Below are 20,487 nucleotides of genomic sequence, written 5' to 3' on the forward strand. Positions count from 1 at the left end.
CCTGTGTCAAAATGCCAGCTCAGCGTGTGATAGCCAGGGCACTCTGACAAATGGCTTCGATTCTCCATGCCTCCATGTCCTCGTCTTTATAATATCCAGACATGGGGGGATTGTCAGGATCACATAAGATCCAGTGATATGGGGATTGTGGAGGACTGAGTAGCCTCACAGACCACAGGAAGCATCTAGCCAGGTGCTTTTGAGTGTGTTATCCCATTTCAGAGATGAGTACAACTGAGGCTTGCAAAGTTGCTTTAGCTTGCTCCAGGTTCCACACAGCTGATATTGGAGCCTGGTTTGGTCTGACTGTTATCACCCCATTTTAGTGACTACATCTGAGAGGACCTGTTACTTTGAGTTCTTAGGGTATGCAGCTGAAAGAGCAAAATTCTACTGATGTTAAGCAGAATTATTTTTTAAATGAACAAGGGAGGAAAATCAGCCCATCCCCTACTTTCTAGAGTTAGCCTCTCCTAAATTGTGTTCCTGACCCACCAGTGAAATGTGAGATTATTTGGGGGAGTTCATGATCCACCAGTGAAATGTGAGATTATTTGGGGGAGTTCATGAAGGAGTGTCATGGGAGAATTTGTATTGAGCTTATGTGCATCAACAAAAATTTATATAATTAATCCAGTACTTCACAGATACTATGCTTAGAATAAGATTAAGTTAAAAAAAAATAATAACAGTTGAAGCTATCTAAAGTTGGTTTAGAAAAAAAAAATATATTGTGGGCAGTCCCATACAGACTTCATAAAGCCTATAGCATAGCTGTTAAGAATCCAGGTTCTGGAGCTAGACTGTCAGAGTTCACATGCTAAGCACTCATCAGGTGTGTGGCCCTGGGTAAGTTAAATCAATCACTTGTGCTTCAGATTCTTTATCTGCAAAATGGGAAGATAATAAAGCCACCCACCTAGAACTGCTGCAAGAATTAACTGAAGGGATATGAGGATAAGCTCTTGGAATAGTTAATTATGCATGTTAACTTGATGACAGTGGTGATGATGGTGGTGGCTATGGGGACAGAGCTGAAAAAACCTTGAAGATGGTATGTGTCCACATGATCAACTTTTAGAAGCACTTTTTACAATTCTTAGAGAAAGAACTAGCATTTCACATGTAGGAAGCCTAGACCAGAAGGAAGCTAGGAGGGATCCCAGCTCTCAGGTCACAAGTGGCATAAACAAGTTTCTTCCTATTCCCAGGTCTGGGATCCACCTGCTAGAAGTGGTGGTCCCCCGCTGGCATCAGAATGGCAGCTAAGCAGATTCGCCAGCTCTTCTCTCTGACATTGAACTAATCTTCAGGCCCAAAGCTCCCTTGATGTATAAACAGGCAACTGTTTAACCAAAAGTTGGCAAATCCATCGAGAGCCTGGCCAGGAACCTCCTCCAAGCAAATCTGCTTTCAGGAGGCCTGTTGGTGCCAACTTGCTTATCAGGAGAAGAACTCTCTCCCCATCTGTCTTATAGCACCATGATTGATGGGAGGAGATAATTAATATCTCGTCTCCAATGGGGAAAGCAGATTGCATTCCCCTCTCTCTTTTCTTAAACCCAACTGGCGAGTTTATCACTGTTTGCGTGTTCACTTTATTTAATCCAGTTATGGCAGCCATGTCAAAATAAAGCTTAGCATCACACAGGCACCCACGCGAAGCTGTGTACACAGCTCTGTGGGCCTCCTCCTGAGTTTTGAGGTCAACTTTAGAATTTTTCTTTTATTGAAACAATACATGTCAAAGCTAGAGCAAAGACTAGAAGGAAAATTTGTGCAGTGTCGTCTCTGAGATAAAGAGTATGTTTTTTCATTTCCTTTTTTGCTTTATTTTTGTGTTCCATGCCTAGGGAGGCCTACATTACTTTTATAATTAGAACATAATGCAGTAGATACTGTTTTCAAATTTGTGTGAAATTTAAAATAGGCAAAATCAATTAGTCCTCAATGGGCCTTTAAACTCTCAGAGGCACAAGCTGATTCAGGCCCTGAGTACTATAAAGAGCATGGGTCACCCATCCTGGGGTCCTTGGTTCCAGGATTTGGGCCCTGACTGCATTTCTGCTTAGGCTGGTTTTTCTTTCATTCCTGAATGTGAAACTCAAGTCAACTTTCTTCACCCAGAGTGTATGTAATATAGCGTTTACTGTGTGCCAGAGACTGTCCTAAATGCCTTATAGATATTAATTCTTTCAATTCTCACAACCGTCCCATGATATAAGTACAGTTATTATCATGCCCATTTTCTAAATGGGAAAACTGAGGCTAGAGAGATTAAACAACGTACAGCTTGGGAATGGGGAAACAGACTTGAACGCAGGTGGCCTGGTTCCAGGGTCTGGACTCCGAGCCACTGTGCTACACTGATTCCCTAAGTATGTTCATCGTGGAGTTTCCTGCCACGTTCAAGCCACAGGTTCTTATGGAGGGCATGTTCCTTCCACCAGTCAGGTCAGACCTGCCTGTCCTGTGGCTGGTCTCCTCTTACGTGAGGTGGTGAAGCTGAGCGTCTCCCTGTAGCTCTCACTCCCACCGCTTTAGCTTCTCTTCACTCATTCGGGCTCCTGCACACGCTATTTCTGTCTCCTATAAAGCTCTTCCCCGCAGCTCTTCAGATGAGTGATTCCTTCTCATCCCTCTTGTCAGTGTCGCCTCCTCAGCAAAATCTTCCCCAACAATCTTCACTAATTAAGTCCCTGTCTCTTTATTTTCTGTCATTGCACTCTGTTTTCCTGTATAACACTTATCACAAATGTCTAATTATATGTTCCTGTATTTGGTAGCTCTTTATGACTACTTACTTATTTATTAGAGCAGTTTTACAGCCTGTGGTGAAGAGTGTGGGATCCAGAGCCTGACTGCTAGGTTTGAATCCCTCCCTTACCACTGGCCAGGTGTGTAGCCTTGGGAAAATCACTTAACCTCTCTGCATCTTTGTTCCTTCACTTGTAAAACGAACTCTCGTAGGATTGTGGTGAAGACTAAATGAGAGAATATACATTAAGTGGAAGGAATAGGACTTAGAAAGTAGTATGTGCTCAATAAATGATAAATATTATTGATTTACCTCTCATTCTAGAAGAGACAGAAGGACAGGGCTCATGTCCGTCTCCTTTACAACCGTATTCTCAGCACATAGACTTGGAGAGCTGCTGAAGGAGCAAATGACCCAAGCTCTTTCACTCTTCCAACTACTGCGGAGTAAGGACCAACAGATGACTCCAGCCCGGGTCAGGAAAGGGCATAACCCATACTGACATGTGAGAAATGGCCAGTGGAGAGAAATGGCCAGTGGATCCCTTATGGAGCTGCCAGTTTAGGAACTTAATGACCTGAATCCTCACTGACTTGTGCCTTGGAAAGATGGGAGGGTTTCGTATTCGTGGTTCTCAGACAGAATCAGGGCGCACGTGAAGCTTGTCACATCTGCCACCACAACCAAGGGCATCACAGGAGACTCACTGTGCAGGCACTGGGTTTCTGTCCTAGGTGCTGAAATGACATTGCTTTTCAGAACATAAAGGGTTTCTCCTTAGCCCTGACGTGCCCTACACATGCCTGTCTACAAAGTCCTAGAATAGAGAAGAGGAGCAATTGAAATTTTAATTTTCCAGCTTGATGATGGAAAATGTTAAGTATCTTGGTGAACCTTCATTCAGTCATGTCCAACTCTTTGTGACCCCATGGACTGCAGCATGCCAGGCTTCCTTGTCCATCACCAACTCCTGGAGCTTACTCAGGCTCATGCCCATTGAGTTGGTGATGCCATCCAAACATCTCATCCTCTCTCGTCCCCTTCTCCTCCTTCCTTCAAGCTTTTCCAGCATCAGGGTCTTTTCCAATGAGTCAGTTCTTTGCATCAGGTGGCCAAATTATTGGAGCTTCAGCTTCACCATCAGTCCTTCCAATGAATATTCAGGACTGATTTCCTTTAGGATTGACTAGTTGGATCTCCTTGCAGTCCAAGGGACTCTCAAGAGTCTTCTTCAACACCACAGTTCAGAAGCATCAGTTCTTTAGTGCTCAACTTTTTTTATAGTTCAACTCTCACATCCATACATGACTACTAGAAAAGCCATAGCTTTGACTGGATGGACCAAGCACTTGCTAAGTGCTGAGCACTACGCTAAGCCCTCTCCATATAAAATATAATCGCTTTAAACTCTGTGAGACAGGTATTATGATGATCACTCTTTCACATAAGAAGCTGAGGTGTCTTGTGTTCAGGTTGCCCAAGGTTAATGGCAGATCCAGGACTTGTACCAAACAGTCTAGCTCCAGAGCCCCACGTTTGGCCCCTGTGTCACGTGGCTATTTTGTGTGGGCCCTTCACTAGCTGGCTGACTTCTTACAATGTATTTTCATGCTTTGCTCCATGATTTTGTGTTTAAACTGAAATGCTTAGGTTGTACTTATACTAAAGAGTAATCTGGGTTGGTGATATATCACTGGACAGAAAAAGAGAAGAAGAAGTATTTTTACAGGCTGTGTGACATTGGATGACCTTGGCTCATACATCCTCTCTGGGCCTCAGTGTGTTGGGGATTTTTATCTATAGAATAGTTATATTAACTAATTGCTGAGATTTCTTCTTGCTCAAACATGCTGTAAAATCTGAGGGGCAGAGTTCTTCCTTTCAGAATTCATTATACGACAAGACAGTTCTGGAATAATTCCACACTTGATGAATATGCCGAGACTGTAGCCAGGGAATTAACTGAATTGAGAGATTTCTTTAGCGTCTGTCTTTTCTGGGGCCATTTTCAAAGGCTACAGATTACGTTCTTAGCTAACTTTTTCTCCCATGGGGGAGATTCAGAACCCCTCACCACCCTCCATCTGATTAACTCTGATGCTCACCTGGTCCTTGTGATGTCCCAGTAGAATCATGTTTAGCTATGACACTGTCCCATATTGTGGCAGTAGAGACAACTCTCAGGAAGACAGGCAATTCCTGAGAGCCCAGGAGATAAAATCAAATGCAAACTATCCCATGTTTGCCCTCAAGTAACCTGTTCTGAAGACAGAAGTTCCTTGTGAGGTTTGGCAAGAAGCCTCTTCCAACCAGCAATGAGCCATTTTCTCTTGGTTCATTCATTTCTGGGCTCTGTCTTTTTGAGGAAGAATAAGTTCTCAGATCCTTCATTTGAGTCCTTTTGGAGGGACCCCAGCAAGTTGGGATGAAGAATGGGAAAGTAGTTAAGCTCTTGCACTGGATTCATTCAGACCTGAATTCAAGTCCCAACCTGATCACTATGTGACTTTGGAGAAATTACTTAACTTTCCTGTGATTCAGTTCCTTCACTTGTCAAATGTGTGGAGGTAGGTGGGAGGGGGGTTCAGGATTGGGAACACATGTTGATGTATGGCAAAACCAATACAGTATTGTAGAGTAAAATAAAGTAAAATTAAAAATAAATAAATAAAATGGATAACCAACAAAGAAAAAAAAAAAAGAAAATTTTGATACCTGGTTAACCAACAGCAGCTATGTCCTTATTGCCTGACAGATATGGATGTTATTCTTCCCTTTTTTCATTCACTCAGCAAATACTTACTGAGCACATGTTGTATGCTAGGCACTGTGCTAGACACTGTTCTAGGCACTAGGGATACCGCAGTGATCAAAAAGAGACAAAAATGGGGAAAGGGTAGTTAGGGAGTTTGGGATGGACATGTACACACTGCTTAGTGTTATGTGTCAGATGGAAGGGGAACTTGGGGGATAATGGGTACATACATGTATGTGGCTGAACCTTTTCACTGTCCACCTGAAACTTCACAACATTGTTAATAAGCTATACCCCCAAAGAAAATAAAAAGTTCAGAAAAAAAGACAAATATTTCTGCCCTCTTGGGGCTTATGTCCAGTAGTAGAAAAGGCAATAAATGAAATAGATACCTTGTGCATTGTATTAGAAAGTGAAAAGTGCTATGGAGAAAAATAAAACACCAAAGGAGGCTTGGGGAGGGGTGTCATGTCTATGAAAAAGGAACTGATGGTTGGGTCAGCCCATTGTTTGGGTTGAGTCTTACTAAACACTTTGCAAGGAATTTTGTAAATATCACCCATCACGCTTCTGCAGCTGATTTGGGAGCTTGTCAGAACAGGTGTCATGGGCTCATCCTACAGGTGAGGCAACTGGCATTCAGAGAGGGTGAATCAGCCCCACACCTCAGTGAGTGCAGAGACAGCATTGGCACCAGACTAGGTCACCTGGAAACAAAACTAAAGAGGGGACAGCATCACTGGCCATCTTCTGTGTAACCGGCCTGTTGCTGCACATCTTCCCTCCATCCCTCAGGTGGGAGAGCCGTGCGCCTTTTCCTGGTGAGCCAACATTGATGAAAGACTCACCCAGATGTTCACAAACTTACTTTGGTTTCCAGCCTTTACCTTTTCAAATTACGGTAAATCCACACAGGGGAGTAAAAAGCAAAATCACTGCCTAAACAGCTTGATTGTTTTTGCCTGATAGATTCCCACACTCTGGGCCTCTTCCACCTTCTCTCAGTCCAGACCTAAGTTCCTGGTAGCCCCTTTCAACCCAGGAACTTTTCTGAGACCTGGGCAATATGTGATCTCTATTTGCTCATAATTAACTAAAGCGTGCTTTTGCAGCTTATCGGTTTTGAAGGGAGTAAGCCAGTAAGTACAGCAGTCAATCTCCCAAACGCTGTAAATATTTTATTTTGGAGATTACTGCATAAATATTGTATTTGGATATTGCAGTCTGGGACATCACATTAAAATTGCAAGATGATGCTGTTATCCAATCTAATGGAACATGAAATTAAAAAGCTGGTCCATGGAAAGAAAAATTTTGCATGTCATCCCACCTGTATTTCTTCTCTCTCTCTCCCTCAGTTGTCTTGATTATCGTGAAAGTTTTGATAAAGTATCTAAAATTCAAAAGGTTTAAGCACAGTTAATTGTACCCACCGGACATTATCATCTAATTGGCACCAGCCAGAGTCGAGATAGGATTTTCTTTTCCTTGCCCCAGTGTCTTCCTTCATTGAATCAGTTACAGCCAAGTTTGGTGTCAGTAAGTGCCATTGTGAGTGTATTGAAAACCTTTCACCAAGTCGCTCCCCAGAGAGAACGTGGCTTTGCTAAGGATAGTGAATTTTACACTTGGAAAGAAAATTTTAGGGAAAGGTCAGGACCAGGGACATTGGAAACCTGGGTCTTCTGGTTGGCTTCTGCCCTGTGTGTCTTCAGAAAAGTTCTCAGCCTCTTCTGGGATCCCATGCATCCCTCTAGTGCTTGCCCCACACCCTCTTCCTCGGTATAAGAGTGACTTAAGAATGTCACAGCTAAGTCCCTTGTTGTTCAGTCGCTAAGTTGTGTCCGACTCTTTGCAGTCCCGTGAACTGCAGCATGCCAGGCTTCCCTGTCCATCACCAACTCCCGAGGCTTGCTCAAACTCATGTCCATCAAGTCAGTTATGCCATCGAACCATCTCATCCTCTGTCATCCCCTTCTTCTATTGCCCTCGATCTTTTCCAGCATCAGGGCCTTTTCCAATGAGTCTGCTCTTCACATCAGGTGACCAAAGTAGTACAGCTTCAGCATCAGTCCTTCCAATGAATATTCAGGGTTGATTTCCTTTAGGATTGATTGGTTTGATCTCCCTGCTATCCAAGGGACTCTCAAGAGTCTTCTCCAGTGCCACATTTTGAAAGTATTAATTCTTCAGCACTGAGCTTTCCTTATGGTCCAACTCTCTCGTCTGTAGATGACTACTGGAAAAACCATAGCTTTGACGGTAGGGACCTTTATCAGCAAGTGATGTCTCTGCTTTTTAATATGCTTTGTAGGTTTGTCATAGCTTTCCTTCCAAGGAGCAAGAGTCAGCAATGATTTTGGAGCTCAAGAAAATAAAATCTGTCACTGTTTCCACTTTTTCCCAATCTGTTTGCCATGAAGTGATGGGACTAGACACCATGATCTTAGTTTTTTGAATGTTGAATTTTAAGCCAGCTTCTTCACTCTCTTCTTTCACCTTCAACAAGAAGCCCTTTAGTTCCTCTTCATTTTGTGCCTTTAGGGTGGTATCATCTGTATAACTGAGGTTGTTCATATTTCTCCTGGCAATCTTGATTCTAGCTTGTGAATCATCCACCCCAAACAGTACCTTAGAGACTACCTCATGCATCATTAAACTGGTGGTCTGTGGGCTGGATTCAACCTAGGGGTGTGCCTTATTTGTCAGATTTTTTTAAGGGATTTGCAGTTCTTTTAGAAAATGCATTCTCTACATCGTTGCTGATTCTACCCACACTGTTATCTTTTACTCAGCCTACCTCACTCACTTACATTATTTGTCTGATCCCTGTAGGCATTTAATTTTACAACCTAGACCTAGCCCAACTTTGTCAGCTTCCCATGGGGAAAATTAGTCAAGGTCATTATTTTCCAAACTCACCTAGCTGGTTACTGGTAGGGTCACGTTGTGATGAGATGAGAAGCACATTTTCATAGAATTAAGTCTCTTCACCAATAGCATCATTGTAATCACCATTTTTATTACACTAGCATCAATTTTGGGAGAAGGCAATGGCAACCCACTCCAGTACTCTTGCCTGGAAAATCCCATGGACAGAGGAACCTGGTAGGCTGCAGTCCATGGGGCCGCTAAGAGTCGGACAAGACTGAGCGACTTCACTTTCACTTTGCATTTTCATGCATTGGAGAAGGAAATGGCAACCCACTCCAGTGTTCTTGCCTGGAGAATCCCAGGGACGGGAGAGCCTGGTGGGCTGCCATCTATGGGGTCGCACAGAGTCAGACATGACTGAAGCGACTTAGCAGCAGCAGCAGCAGCATCAAGTTTTTCTAAGAATTAAATCTATTACACCATTGTGCTCAGTGAATGACCAGTGTCTGGGGGCAGGTCCTCTATTTGTGCAGAAGAAAGTGTTATGGGTGTGGGTTTATTAGTGAGGCCTCAGGCAGTTCCCTCTAGTGAATTTGTGGGAAGCTCAGTGGGAGAGATTCTTTCTAGAATTGAGCGTGGCCAGCAGGGTGGGACCATCTTCAGCTGCTGTACTCTGCAGCTGCCTTGCAGTGTTCCAGTACCTGTAAGGTAGGCAAAAAGGAGGAAGCTTGGGTCAGTTCTAGTGAGTGCAGCATCTGTCTTGGAGGAGACAGGCAACTCCAATGTGAAGACAGAGGTGAGATCTGTCATGAAGACACAAAACCCTATAGACACGCAATGGGGGATGCAGCCTGGCCTAGTGGAAAAGTGGCACTAATGCGCCACAGCCATGGCTACCTACTCTACCTGGAGGCTAAGAACATTTGCATCCATCACAGTAGTGATACAGGTGAAATTGTCAAGGAATGTATTAGTCCAGACATTTTCCTTTGCAAATGACAGAACCCTATTCCAAAATGCGTTAAGCACATTACTGACAAGTCTGGGGGTGAGTCAGGGACAGCAAGCTCCAGGGTCTCAAGCAAAGTCATTGAAGCTTTGTCTGTGTCTATCTCGTCTCTCTCTCTCTTTTCTCTCTTTGTTTTTGTGATACCTTCATGGTCAGACAACCTCTATACACATGGTGACAAGATGGCTGCCTAAAACCCTCAGCTCACATTCTTCCAGACAAAAATCCCCAAGAAAAGCCTTCCTTCCTAGTTTTTTTTTCAGCAAAAATCCAGAACCCAGTCTCAGACTCAGCTTGAGTTGTTTTCCCGTCCCTGAAGCAATTATGGCAGCCAAGCAGGTGGTATGCTCTGATTGATCAAGCCAAGTCGTGTTCCCAACCCTGGTGCTGTGAGAGTTGAGGGTGGATGTCCAAAATAAAATCAGGGTGCGGTTCCCACAAAAGCAAGGAACGGATGCCGGGCGGACAGAGAGAAGGAAATGAAGTACCAATGCGTGCTTCAGTGTGGAGGAACCTTGAAAACACGATGATAGCGGGAAGAGGCCCCACCTTGTGTGATTCCATCTCTATGAAATATCCAGACTAGGTAAATCCATGGATGGATGGCCAGGATCCGGAGGGAAGGGGAATAAGAAGTAACTGCTGATGAGGATGGGGGTTTCCTTTGAGGGTGATGAACTATTTTGAAGCTAGGTAAAGATGACGATTGCAGATGAACTAATTCTGTTGAAATGTATGTTTTTAAATGGTTGATTTTACATTGTATGAGCTAGAAGAGCAGCCAGATCAGAAAACCTGTAAATTATAAACTCTTAAGGAGACAACCAGCTCCTGAGGGGCAGGGATCATCTTTGCTTCTCCTTGCTTTCCACCAGGGCCAGCCCATGCCTGGCACATATAGGTATGAAATTAATGCTAAGTGAAAATGAGCTGAGAGTTTGGGCTAGAAGTCTTGGCCCTAGCTCTGTTCACCCTCCCAGCAGCTCCATCCACCTTACAAGCTCTTTGACCTTTGATTTCTGTGTCTGTAAATTAGGGAATGCCGATTTTGCCTTGCCCGCCTCACAGAATCGTGCGTGTGTGCGCACGTGTGTGTGTGTGTGTGTCCTAGAGGAGGAGTTATTAATCTGAGGTTCATGGATAGAATTTAGGGGTCTGTGACTTTGAATGGGAAGATAGTGATTTTTTTTAACTGCGCTGGGTCTTTGTTGCTCCATGGGCTCTTCTCTAGTTTCAGTGAGTAGAGGCTCCTCTCTCGTTTGCGGTGCACAGGCTTCAGTAGTTGTGGCTCCCAGGCTCTAGAGCACAAGCTCAACAGCTGTGGTGCAGAGTCTTAGTTGCTCCACGACATGTGGGATCTTCCCAGATCAGGGACTGAACCCGTGTCTCCTGTATGGGCAGGCAGATTCTTTACTGCTGGACCATCAGGGAAGCCCAGGAAGAAAATGATCTTAATTTTCACTAAACGCTAATTGAAATCCAGCTAAATATAGGATAACAAACCACTATAGTATTAGCAGTTGCTGTTGGAATCATATATTTCCTTTTTTGGTCCATTCTTCCTGTCGTGTCCCCAACAAGTGATTGAACTCGTGACCCTTGCATTGTAAGTTCAGAGTCTTGACTACTGGACTGCAGAGAAGTCCCAGGAATCACGTATTTTTTAATCATATTATAGTTGATGCATCCATGTCTAAATATCATTTATGCTCACCTTTTCTTCAAAATTATAATAGTGTTTAGACCTACTGCAAGATCTTGTTATTAAGTGTGTTAAAAAGAAAACACATGTAATTGCCATAAATTTGGTGTTTTAAAAAATATTTTGCAATCCTCTATATAGTGTGTGAATCAAGAATCATGTGAATTACTATGCCATCACTTTGGTATTTATGGAAATATTTTTGTAACTGTGTATTTTTGTTGCATTTAAAAGCATTATTCTGCAATGGGATAAATTTAGGAGTATAGGATTAACAGATAGTTATAAGTAAAATAGATGATCAACAATAGCACAGGAAACTATATTCAATATCTTTCAGTAGCCTGTAAAGGAAAAGAATCTGAAATGTATGTATATGTGCGTGTATGTGTGTGTGTGTGTGTGTGTGTGTGTGTGTGTGTGTGTGTATAAAACTAAATCACTTTGCTATACACCTGAAACTAACACTGTATTGGAAATAAATATACTTAGTTTACTGATTAATTTTAAAAAATAAATTTAAAAATAAAAGCATTATTCTGAGATGAGGGTCTATAGCTGTATTCACCAAATTCCAATGCATCTGTGGCATGAAAAGGTGATTTCAGAAGTTCTCTAAAGTGGAAGCAGATGTAGCAGATGATCGTTGCCATCTAACTGTGCTGGACAGGCAAGTGTCCTAAGCGCTCTAAGCCTCAGTGTCTTCATCTGTAAAATGGGCATAATAATAGTACCTGCTTCACAGTGTTACAGAGACCAGCTTCACTTGTGAAGATCAAATGAGAAACTACACACAGACCCTCTAGCTCAGCACTGAGCATGTAGTAGTGCTCAAAAAATGGCTTTATGGCCAAGACCTTCCCAGACAGACAGTAGGTTTGACCATTTGTTTTGGACTCTGGGTTGAGCTCTTTCATGGCTAAGCATGACTTTGTCTTATCCAGGTTCATCCGGAAACAGGGCCTGGACCGGCTCTTCCTGGAGTGTGACGCCCACATGTGGCGCCTGGGGGACCGGCGGATCCCAGAGGGCATTGCTGTGGATGGGGGCTCAGACTGGTTCCTGCTAAACCGGAAGTTTGTGGAGTATGTGACGTTCTCCACTGATGATCTGGTGACCAAAATGAAGCAATTCTACTCCTATACTCTGCTTCCTGCCGAGGTGAGTATCTGGGGAAACGTCCCTGAGAAAGGTAGGGGCTGGCTCTAACCTTTGGAGCAAAGTGGATGCTGAATTTTTGATGAAGCTACATGGGGATTAGTACATTGTCCTCCAAACATCCAGAGGAAGATGAGGAACTGTGCGAGCTACCAGAGACCTTACTCTCACCGTAGGACCCCTGGTCCAGTCCAGTCTGGAGGGAGGTCATTGTATGGAGGAGACGCACAAGGCTGCCACCAGCCATCTATACAGTGTCTTTAAAAGTGTAAAGTAAAAAAGGCAGTTCTTCCTCAAGACACTTGGCTCCCATCGGTCATAAAATCATCACAATATACTAATTTTGTTAGAACAACTTTATTGCCATTTTTTAGAAAATTGCTATTGAAAAAAAATACAAAGCTCTCATACCTACAATGTCGATGGTACCCACAGGGTTGTGCAGTGCATAACTTCCACAATTGTATATGCTGGCTTCTTTAGAGACACCTGTATCAACTTTTGACAGATGCTCCAGTCCCCAGTCCTGTAAAAGCTTTTCCAATAGTTTTGGCCTCATCAGTCACATCAGAAGTTCCGGTGATCGCCACACCAGGGCTACTCTTGGGTTTGCTCTACCTCCTGCATTGACAGCCATTGTGGCCAAATGCTTAGGACCCACTATTTCTTGTTAGCTTTTGCAGCTATTTGAAAAGCTCTCAGAAGTCTGTGACCACTTCTCAGACCTCAGGGTGGGAACCTGTCTTAGTTCAGAGTACCAAAACAAGATACAGAAGAATGAAGGTACTTCTTGTAGTTCCAGAGGCTAGAAGTTGTAGGTCAACGTGCCAGTGTGGTCACGTGCCTTTTCTCCTTTTGGTTGCAGACTGCCTACTGACAGTTCCCACTGTCTTCTCACATGGCATAAGGGGTGAGGGAAGGACACTAATCCTATTTGTGTGGACCCTACCCTCATTACAATCACTTTCCAAAGGCCCTACCTCCTAACACCAGCACATGGGGGTTAGGGTTTCAACCTATAAATTTTGCAGGGATGCAAACATTCAGTCCCTTTCAGAAAGCCCTGTGTATAAGATTGCAGGCTATTCTGAAACAGCCCTAGCCCCATCTGGAAATGGGTAGGGACTCAGTGCTACAGTGTTGCTCCTGACAACAGCCAGCAGACCTGGGCAGAGAGATTCTAGATTAGTTCCCTGACCTCTAGCTCTAGTTCACTTTCACCCTAATCTCCAACTTCAGAAAACTCCAGTGCTGGCTCTGTTTCTGTTGAGCCTGTGACACCTCCCATGAATGGCCCACCATTCCTGGCTGTGCCGCATCTCAGGGCCACTCAGGTTCTGTGTTTCTAGGCCAAACAAGGCAATGAGTCTCACTTGATGGTTTCTACATCCCTCACCAACATCTGGGGCAGGGCCAAGCTCTGAGTAGGGCTGACTGCAGACATAACTCCTAAGGGATGATGGGCTTGTCATCACTGGGTCAGGTTTTGCTATTCTGTATACATGTTAAGTCATCAGCTTTTAATCATGTTTCAGCAAAAATCACTTTCTCAATTCCAATAACATCCTCATCCATTATCTTTTCTGTATCATTACAAAAGGACACAGGACAATTGATAATCGGGTACCTACCCCACTACTTGATGGAGAATATGTGCCTGGAGAATATGGGCTTTTAGACAATTCAAGCTTAAAATGCAGGTTCACAGACATGTCATTTAGCATCACAAGAAGGTCAGCTGGGTGGTGTGGACAGAGCCTCATTTTATCCACTCAGCCATTGAGAAGAGACTATTTGGGACTTTGTTTGATTTAATCAAGGTGTGCATCCCAATGCTGGCTCTCTCTGTCCCACCCACCCCACCCCCTACCCCACAGCGCACCCAGGCACTTTACATTCCAATGTCTCTATTAGATACCACCCCCTGCATCCCAGCATTTCTGCCCTGCGCTTTTCCCAACCCTCCTCTAAGGGATGAACTTAGGAGAAATCTGAAGGCTGTGACATGAGTTTGCAACAGGTGGACACGTATTCCCCAATAGCTTCCCCTAGGAAGCAGACAGCAGGGGAAACCCTGGTATCTGAGGTTGTTATAAAACAGTGTCCAAATAGAAGTCAGTGTGTGTGTGTGTTTCTTTCCCCATCTCTCTCTCTTTCAGCAGCTCCAACAGTGTGTCTCTGCTCTGGCCTCTCTTTTCACTCTCAACATTGCATTTTTCTCAGATTCCTAGGAGAGGTTGGCCAAGAGTCTCAGGAATAGGGGGAAATGATGGTGTCTGGTTCAGCACCACGGACAGCGGGAAGCCTCAGCACACCCCCACCTCCTTTCCTCTCTGTGTTGTAGTCCCTCCTCCTGTGACTGGGGCAGGAGGGCATCCATGATTCTGGCCTCCCTCTCCCAGGAATGAAATTCCAGGGCTTCAGTCTTTGTTCCAAAATATCTCAGACTGAATCCCTTTGGTTTCAGGTCTAGCTGTTTGTAAAATCAAGAGTCCTTTGGCCCAGGGTTTTCTAGAAAATTGCCCCAAAGTTTTCCTCTGGTCCTCAGGTGTTGACATACCTTGTGCTGTGCTTAGTCACTCAGTCATGTCTGACTCTTTGTGACCCTGCAGCCTGTAGCCCGCCAGGCCCCTCTGTCCATGGGGATTCTCCAGGGAAGAATGCTGGAGTGGGTTGCCATGCCCTCCTCCAGGGGATCTTCCCAACCCAGGGATCGAACCCAGGTCTCCTGCATTGCAGGCAGATTCTTTACCATCTGAGCCACCAGGGAAGCCCAAGAATACTGGAGTAGGTAACCTATCCCTTCTCCAGTGGATCTTCCCAACCCAGAAATTGAGCCAGGTCTCCTGCATTGCAGGTGGATTCTCTACCAGCTGAGCTACCAGGGAAGCCCTTAAGGGACTTTTTCCCTCTGCTGAACGGATGTACTGGGTCATAAGAGATGTCTTGAAATCAGCTTCTAGGCTGCTGGGAAGAGACTTCTTAGAGAAACAGAGCAGTAACTGCTAAGCAGAATGCCACTCTGGACAAAACTTCCAGGGTGCTCTGGCTAGGCCTGCATGGAACTAACTCCATTTGCAGAGAGAACAGCTGAGTCTGCAAGAGAGTCCCTTCACTGTCAGGTGGTCCCTGGGAAGGACCCCAGCCCAGCCCAGTCGAAGGAGACTGGCGAGGTCTCGAGCCAGGCCCTTCTCTCCCCCGCAGTCCTTCTTCCACACGGTCCTGGAGAACAGCCCCCACTGCGACACCATGGTGGACAACAACCTGCGCATCACCAACTGGAACCGCAAGCTGGGCTGCAAGTGTCAGTACAAGCACATCGTGGACTGGTGCGGCTGCTCCCCCAACGACTTCAAGCCGCAGGACTTCCACCGCTTCCAGGTGAGCCGCCACCCAGCCCGCCTGCTGTGCCTTCCAGCCAGCATCTGCAGGTGGCCAAGGCAGCCCCGCAGGCCATCACATCCCACACGCTCCAACCTCAGCTGCTGATAATCATAACAACCTCCACAATAGCCAACACTTACTCATCACTAACACCATGCAAGGGACCATCTAACCGCTTGGCCCGTGTCGACTCATTAACCCCACAGCAGAGATATATTATTTTAGAGATAGGGAAACTGTGGTAGAGAGAGATCAAAACCTTTATGCAAGGTCACATAGCCCAACATACCTGCTTGCAAAGGCTGCACTTGCACCCATTCCTCTATGCTGCTTTTTGATCAGAATCTCCCGAAATATTTGTTTAAAATACATTTTTGGGTACAAACTTGGTTAGAGTGCAGAGTTTCTCAACCTCAGCACTCCTAACATCGTGGCTGGATAATTCTGTGTTAGGGTGGAGCAATGTAGGATGTTTAAACAGCATCCCTGGCCTCCACCCGCTAGATTGCAGAAGCAGCCCACTCCCCTCCACTGTGACAACCAGGATGTCACTGTTTAATGTCCCCGTGGGGATCCAGTAGCACCCTGCAGACATGATAACCAGGGATGTCTTCAGATATCACCAGATATCCACCGGGTGCAAACACATCCCCAGTCGAGAGCTTCTGATCTCCAGTGAGGCTCAGGAATTGTTATTTTTAATGTAACAGACTTAGGGAAGTTCTGATGAGAAGCCAGGTTTGTAAACCATCGTGCTCTGTGAGCTTAAAGGAGTAACAAGAAGAAAGGTGCTTGCCATCACAGGTATCTCTGCAGGGCCCAGCGGTTCATGCTCTGGGGAGAGGAGAGGCAGAAGGGTGGCCAGTGTCCATCTGCTTCCCATGAGCCCCAAGGGTGCCTTGGACCCAGACCTATTCAGGATGGCAACCTCTTTCCATCCCACATGAGCACGCCTCCTGCTCCCTCCAGCCCAGCACCCTGAATTCTTCCTCTTCTCCTCCTCACCATGCCCAGCCTCAGCTGCCCAGAGCACACATTCACAGGCCACTCTGAGGTCACTAGAGCTACCACGTGGAGATGATATGCTGCTCTCCAAACCATTAACTTGAAGTGATGGAAGGTGTTGAGGGCGGGGACAAGAGTGCCAGGCTGATAACCCAATCCAAAGTGTCCCTCCTGCCTCGCTCTGGCACATAACTGAACCATCCACGGGAGGACCCCAACTGCCCCTATGGAGCTTCCAGCCTCTTAGCCTGGCTCCTCAGAGTGTGTTCTGTAGAACAGCAGCATCAGCATCACCAGGGAGCTTGTTAGAGATGCAGAATCTCTGGCCTGCTGAGTCAGAATCTGCATTTCAACAAGATCCCCCGGCAACAGGGAGGCTGTTCTGTTTGAGAAGCATGGGGTTGGGGTCTTTTGTGTCCCAGGCTGTGTGCCAGGTTCTCTGCAGGCGTTGGCTTCACTGGGTAGAAATCAGCTCCATCGTGCAGGTGGGGAAACCAAGGCCCAGGAGGGGACTTACTTGTCCATGGACACGCAGTAGTGGAGTGGTAGGGTGGGAGGTCCCACACGGGTGTTTCTAGGTCCAGACAGAGTTTTTCCACCAGACCCTGCTGCCAGCCTGATTCCACACCTGGTGGAATGCGGAATACACAGCGGGTTTTGTCCCATCATTCGTATTCCCTCAAGGTTCCCACCTAACACCTTTCGCCTGTGTAAGCAGTTGCTGCAATGAGTATTCTTGAGGCCTGTTTTTGGTGGAAGACTGAAAGCTACCCAGGGGCCTCCTCAAACCCATGTTAATTGAGGTTGGGCGAACTTGGGTGACATTTTAGCTCCATTGTCTGTGCATAAAGGGTCTGCTGAGCAGAAAGGGATGGCAGGGGGAATGTTTGACCTGTTCAAAGGGGGACAAAAGAAACACAACAATTCCCACATTTGTAGAGGATCAGCTTTCACCCTCATTGCAAAAGACCTTCATCATTTCGAGCAAGGGGATAGGGCAGTTCTTGAGTGCACTGCCCTTCTTGGGCCATTCCAGGGCAGCAGCATTTGCATTCCAGTCCCAGCATCCTGGGGATGTCGTGGTCCCTGATAAAGATGAGCTAACATAGCGACCGAATCACATGCTCACAGCTCTTCACAGCAAACAAAGATCAAGAATATTTCTCAACGTCTAGACTCAAGAACTGCTGCCTATGAGAAACTCTGAGTTTTTATGGAAAGAACTCCAAGGACAAGAACTATAAACATAGAAACATGCTTTTTAGGAGCTCCAGGTATGATCAGAGAATCTTGGGAGGAGAAAGGAGGCTGCCCTGCCACTGACTCTGGTGCTCTGCCTCCAGAAAGTGAAGACTTAGAAGTCCCTGTAGCAGACTTAAAGGCGTAGGGAAACAGTCTCATAACAGCTGCTAACACTGTGTGTCAGATTCTATGCTAAGTACCCATATTATTATTGTACCCATTTTAAGGACTGTAAAAACTGAGGCCCTGGATGACTTCCCCAAAGACATATATAGCTCGAAAAACATAGAGCGAGAATTTGAACCCACATGGTCTGGCTCTTTTTAATGCTCCTATAAGGGAACTGAACTAACCCCTAACTGCAGAGAAAGGGTAGGGGGTGGGTGTCCCAGATGTCTGTGAAGCAGAGAGCAGATGGGATATTCCAAAACATTAACAAGAGTTTTTGTTATTGGGGCTTCAGATTCACTTGACTAGCAGTGTGATCCTAAGATGATATAGTTGATAGAATTTGGATTTTAGAGTCATCTGGTTTGAATCTTATGACTGTGTTTGTACATTATCCCTTCCGTTCTCTAAGTTGAGTTTCCTCATCTGTAAAATAGGACTCATAGCACCCACTTTGCAGAGTTATTGGGAGGATTAGACATAACGACAAAATGCAATGCTCTGCCTATAGTATATGCTCAGTTTTTATTGTCATTATTGTTGCTGTTAATGCACTGAAGTGAGAACAATGCTAGACCTCAATGAAGGTCAAAATTTACACAAGATCACGGGCCGCTCAAAGGAAGGGTCTGTGGTTTGGTTGTTTCCATAGCCCTAGACCAGAGGTCAGCAAGCTGCAGCCCGTGGGCTGATCCAGCCCGCTCCCTGTTTGTGTAAATGGCTTGTTTGTGGAGCACGGCCACAAACCCATTCATTTTCCAGTTTGTCTTCGGCTGCTTTGAGACTCTGACAGCAGAGCTGAGTCGTTGCAAAGCTGGAAATATTTATTATCTGCCATTTTGCTGAAAAGGTTCATTGATCTTGCCCCAGACCATGGTTTAAGACCTGGTAGATAACAAGTGCTCAGAACTTCACTTCTGTAACCCGTGACCCTGGATCTGAATCCTGGCTCTCCCATTACCTTACCTTACTGTGTGACCTTAGATAAGTCCCTCTCCCTCTTACACATTCAGCCCCTTTGAAAATTTGGTTTACATAAGTAGCCCTCAAACACGTAGCATATCACCTGGGAGCTTTTTTTTTCTATACAGATTCCTAAACCTCATCTTCAGAGATGCTGACTCAGTCGGTCTGGGGAAGGACTCCAGAATCTGAATATTTTAAAGCTGTTTAGGTGACTGATCTGCAGCCAGCTCAGATGCCATTTGCCTTGTCCTCAGACCCTAGTGAGCAAACGAATCGCCCTCGAAGCCTGTTAAGAGTACAGATTTCTAAGCCTCACTTCCAGGGATTCTGACCAGTCAATCCAGGGTGTTCCCTGTGAGTCCATAAGTCGATTATAATGCCCAGGAGACAGTAGGGAGCGGTAGGGACTGTGGTGAGACACAAGGCCCATACCCGTCTAAAGGGACTGCCGCTATTCAGCTTTAACTGTGTGTTAAGATGCAGGAACCTAGGCCTACCGTTGCCAGACCATTTCTTTTTCAAGGGAAGACAAAAGTTTCCATGAACTCTTCCACTTATAAAATGTTGCCAGTTAATTCCATTTTAAAACATTCTTCCGGACAACTGAAATACTTCCGTAGGCGGTATTTGCCCTAGACCTCCAGCTAAATGATTTCCGAGATCCCTCCCAACTATAACCATCTAAGATGGAAATATTTCACAGATATTTAAATGAAGCTGACTTCCGGTCCCTCACTGCTTTCAATGCTTCACAAATATTAACTTCCGTTCAATCCTAAAACCCTTTTGACAGATGAGGAAACTGAGAATAGAGAAGGCGGTGGGTGTCTGAACGGTGATGCGGATCCAGACAGGCTGGGACCGCAGAGCTCGCCTCCTCCATCCCCACCTCCCCCATCCCACTGGCTGACTCTGCTCTCTTTATCCCACGAGCACAGCAGACAGCCCGGCCCACCTTCTTTGCCCGCAAGTTTGAAGCTGTGGTGAATCAGGAAATCATCGGGCAGCTGGACTATTACCTGTATGGGAACTACCCCGCGGGCACCCCGGGCCTCCGCTCCTACTGGGAGAACGTCTTCGACGAGCCCGACGGCGTCCACAGCCTGAGTGACGTCGCGCTGACTTTGTACCACTCCTTCTCGCGCCTGGGCCTCCGCCGGGCCGAGGCGTCGCTGCGCGCCCCCGGGGAGAGCAGCTGCAGGTGAGCCGGGAGGGGCGGGGTGACCAGGGACGCGGGACAGCCCTCCTCTGCGGGGGCTGCAGCTGCACGCCGTGCATCTCCCTAAAAATCAGCCACGCGACGTCCCAGCCTTCAGAGCCTTTCCTGTCTAAACCATCGTCACCCTTTTACCTTCTCAGAATAGCAGATCTAATATTTACCTACTTATTTCCTTTCTGTGGACTCATTCTTTTAAAAAAATTATTTATTTGGCTCTATCAGGTGTTAGTTGCGGCATGCATTATCT

General features: G+C 45.7%; 1 protein-coding gene across 1 annotated transcript in view; it reads left to right on the plus strand.

The window, feature by feature from the left end:
- Positions 1-20,487, plus strand: part of XYLT1 (xylosyltransferase 1) — a 350,305-nt gene that overhangs the window by 302,975 nt on the left and 26,843 nt on the right. Inside the window, exons 7-9 of the mRNA XM_018040831.1 lie at positions 12,043-12,259; positions 15,461-15,637; positions 19,960-20,222. Coding sequence (XP_017896320.1) covers positions 12,043-12,259; positions 15,461-15,637; positions 19,960-20,222 — 657 coding nt within the window. The remainder of the gene's footprint in view (positions 1-12,042; positions 12,260-15,460; positions 15,638-19,959; positions 20,223-20,487) is intronic.

The sequence above is a fragment of the Capra hircus genome, chromosome 25, assembly GCF_001704415.2.
Source record: "Capra hircus breed San Clemente chromosome 25, ASM170441v1, whole genome shotgun sequence".
NCBI classification, from domain to species: domain Eukaryota; kingdom Metazoa; phylum Chordata; class Mammalia; order Artiodactyla; family Bovidae; genus Capra; species Capra hircus.